The sequence below is a fragment of the Stegastes partitus genome, unplaced genomic scaffold (genome assembly GCF_000690725.1).
Source record: "Stegastes partitus isolate 25-593 unplaced genomic scaffold, Stegastes_partitus-1.0.2 Scaffold418, whole genome shotgun sequence".
NCBI classification, from domain to species: domain Eukaryota; kingdom Metazoa; phylum Chordata; class Actinopteri; family Pomacentridae; genus Stegastes; species Stegastes partitus.
Genome location: NW_007578149.1, coordinates 519736 through 522637, shown reverse-complemented (window position 1 = coordinate 522637; position 2902 = coordinate 519736). Strand labels below are relative to the sequence as shown.

General features: G+C 41.7%; 1 protein-coding gene across 1 annotated transcript in view; it reads left to right on the top strand.

Moving 5' to 3' along the window:
* The window catches only part of rbfox1l (RNA binding fox-1 homolog 1, like), a 27564-nt gene that overhangs the window by 9972 nt on the left and 14690 nt on the right, over positions 1-2902 (top strand). The window contains exon 2 of the mRNA XM_008285833.1: positions 406-642. Coding sequence (XP_008284055.1) covers positions 406-642 — 237 coding nt within the window. The remainder of the gene's footprint in view (positions 1-405; positions 643-2902) is intronic.

Sequence of the window (2902 nt, the reverse complement as noted above, 5' to 3'; positions counted from 1 at the left end):
TTTGTTTACCATTCTGGCTGGTTGTTGTTGTTTACCTTTCTGATGTTTCTGGTTGTTTTTTGGTTTGTTTACCTTTCTGACTGGTTGTTGTTGTTGTTTACCTTTCTGACTGTTTGTTGTTTGGTTTGTTTAGCTTTCTGACTGGTTGTTGTTGTTGTTTACCTTTCTGACTGGTTGTTGTTGTTGTTGTTTACCTTTCTTACTGGTTGTTGTTTGGTTTGTTTACCTTTCTGATGTTTCTGGTTGTTGTTTGGTTTGTTTACCATTCTGACTGGCTGTTGTTGTTTACCATTTTGACTGATTGTTGTTGTTGTTTACCTTTCTGACTGGTTGTTGTTGTTTATCTTTCTGACTGGTTGTTGTTGTTGTTTACCATTCTGACTGGACCCTGTGTCTCTTGGTTAGGGGGGCCCCTCCCAGGAGGCGGGCCCCGGCAGCGCTGACCCCGCCTTGCCCCAGGTGTATGCCCCGCCCCCCTCCTACCCTCCACCTGGTCAGGGACCCCCGTCGGCGGCGGGCCGCCTGCCGGCTCTGGACTTCGGCTCGGCCCACGGCAGCTCCGAGTATCCAGAACACCCCCAGCTCCGGGTCTACCCGGGCCCCCAACACGACAGCACCGACGCCCTGACGTCCAGCGGCTCGGTAAGACCGGACTGNTTCAGGTTTTTCTGTTTCAGGCTGATAAATGGGGTCGTTTTGGGGAGTTTCTTTGCCTTTTCAGACCTGCTGGCAGTGAACAGACGTGTTTAATGAGCTCCTACATCAAATCTCAATCTGTGCTGTTGGATGAATGTAAAGACACTAAAGTATTTATTTCTACAACATCATGCAGAAAAAAAAAGTGTCCAACACGGAAATAAATCAGTACTTTTACAGTTGACGATGAAATTATAAAGTTTTACTGTATTTAAATCAGCAAAAGAGGAAATCAGTAATTTACCAAATATTTAAATATTGTCGTTGATTTTTAAAATTATCTTTAAAGTTTTGTTAAATTTTAAATAATATCCAGAAAAAAAAAAAACCCCAAACAACATTTATGACTGCGCAGACATTTGCTGTTATTTGTTATTTTTACAGGTTTTTGTTTTTCCAGAAAACATCCAGATATCTGGTAAAATCATAGAAAAAATTACATGTTGACGATAAAAACAAACAAAGAAAGAACATCCAGAACAAACTGTAAATAATGTCCACATCAAGATCTGCATTTCCACTAATAATAATCTGTTCTGTTACGACATGTACACCAGTGTTACACCCAGTATCTACTGGTTGTTGCTGTCACTGGTTTACACATATCTGCTGTTGTCTTCAGGATTTTTTCAGCTTTTTAACAGTTTTCTGGAGCCTCGTTGCTGGGTTTTCCTTCCATATTTATGCTGAACTGTGTCTCTTTCTCTGTGTGCATCTTAAATAACTGAGCATGAAGCTGAAGCTGGACATGAGCAGGTTTTAGCCTTTAGTCTGACTGTGAAGGCCACCAGAGAGACTCGGGATGAGGTGTGTTCAGGTCTCAGTGAGGCAATAAAACGGTCGGGGTGTCTCCTGCTCGGTATTCTTAGAGGCGACCTTTAGCGTGATGCCTTCAGGAGCGCTGGCAGACGCCTGCTCTCTGTGTGGAGCTGGCCGGGTTCTGGGTGGAGGTCAGGAGGTGAGTGACGGCTGCAGATGTCCACAGCTGGCGTCGCCTCCTGCTGCTGCAGCCGGCAGCCGATTGGTGGAGGAGGGGGTCTTATGGCGGGGCGGGCGGGGGGCAGCCGGCATTAAAACATGCTGCAGTTGTTGGACAATGCATCAGAGGTCCAGGAATGCAGTGAGGGGGTAAGATGGAGCTTTTATCTTCCTTATCTATCAGTAGAAAGGCTTCACAGGACGACTGTGGGGCTCAGTTCTGGTTTATTAAAGGGTCAGAATATCTTAGATTACAGGTTTTCTCATTAAAGATAAATAATCCTGTTGAATGTGTTGAGCAGGACTCGTCTGAGTGACGGTTCTGTGTGATGATCTGGTTTTAAACATTTTGAATTTCTACAAATGAAGCAGCACAGGCTTTAATCTGAGGCTTTTCTTTCTTCGTTTTTTTTAGTGGCGAAATCACGTTTGCTTCTCTCTGCTTTTAAAATGCACTAAATGAAGTCTTTTGTGCTGCTAAATGTGCCTAAATCAGTCACTGAAACCAAAAACCCTGAAACTGGGTTTAATCTGCTGATCTTTCCGCTAAAAAAAACTCACTGAAACTGTGTCAAAACTTTACAAAACTGACTCCAGAAGACTCCAGGCTGAGTGTCTAAACTGAACAAGTAATTTAAAGTCATATAAAACAGGGAAAGCAGCACATTTTTAACCCTGAGAAGCTGGAAAAGCCGGATCTTTAGGTCTTTATCATTAAAAAGCTGACAAATGTTTCAGCTCCAGTTGTTGTAGATTCTTTTATTTACAGCATTCGTTCTAGAAACTGCAAAGACGTTAAATAAGTAAATGTTTAAAATTAATAAATAGAAAATACAATAACAACAAAAGACAAACAGGTCAACAACTCAGATTAAACATAAATCTGCAAAATGAAGTGAATCCAACACGTTTGTTCCACAGCTTCAGTAGTTTTAATCTCATTAACGTTTTTTTTTCTGAGCGACTTTCTGGAAAACATTCACATCTTTCAGCTTGAACATCAAAACAAAGACTCTCAGACTCTGTCAGAGAATTCACGACTAAACTTCACGTCGGTTCAGTTTGGACGATGATCGGAGCCAAATGTCAGAATTTATCTGATCATTAGTTCTCTTTTAATTAAAATGCAAATTTTCATGAAGATATTTAAACACCAAGATTTTAATCTTAGCTGAAAATATGTCTTCTGGGTTACTGGCAGCAGAACAACAGCCTCCACTGTTTGTTT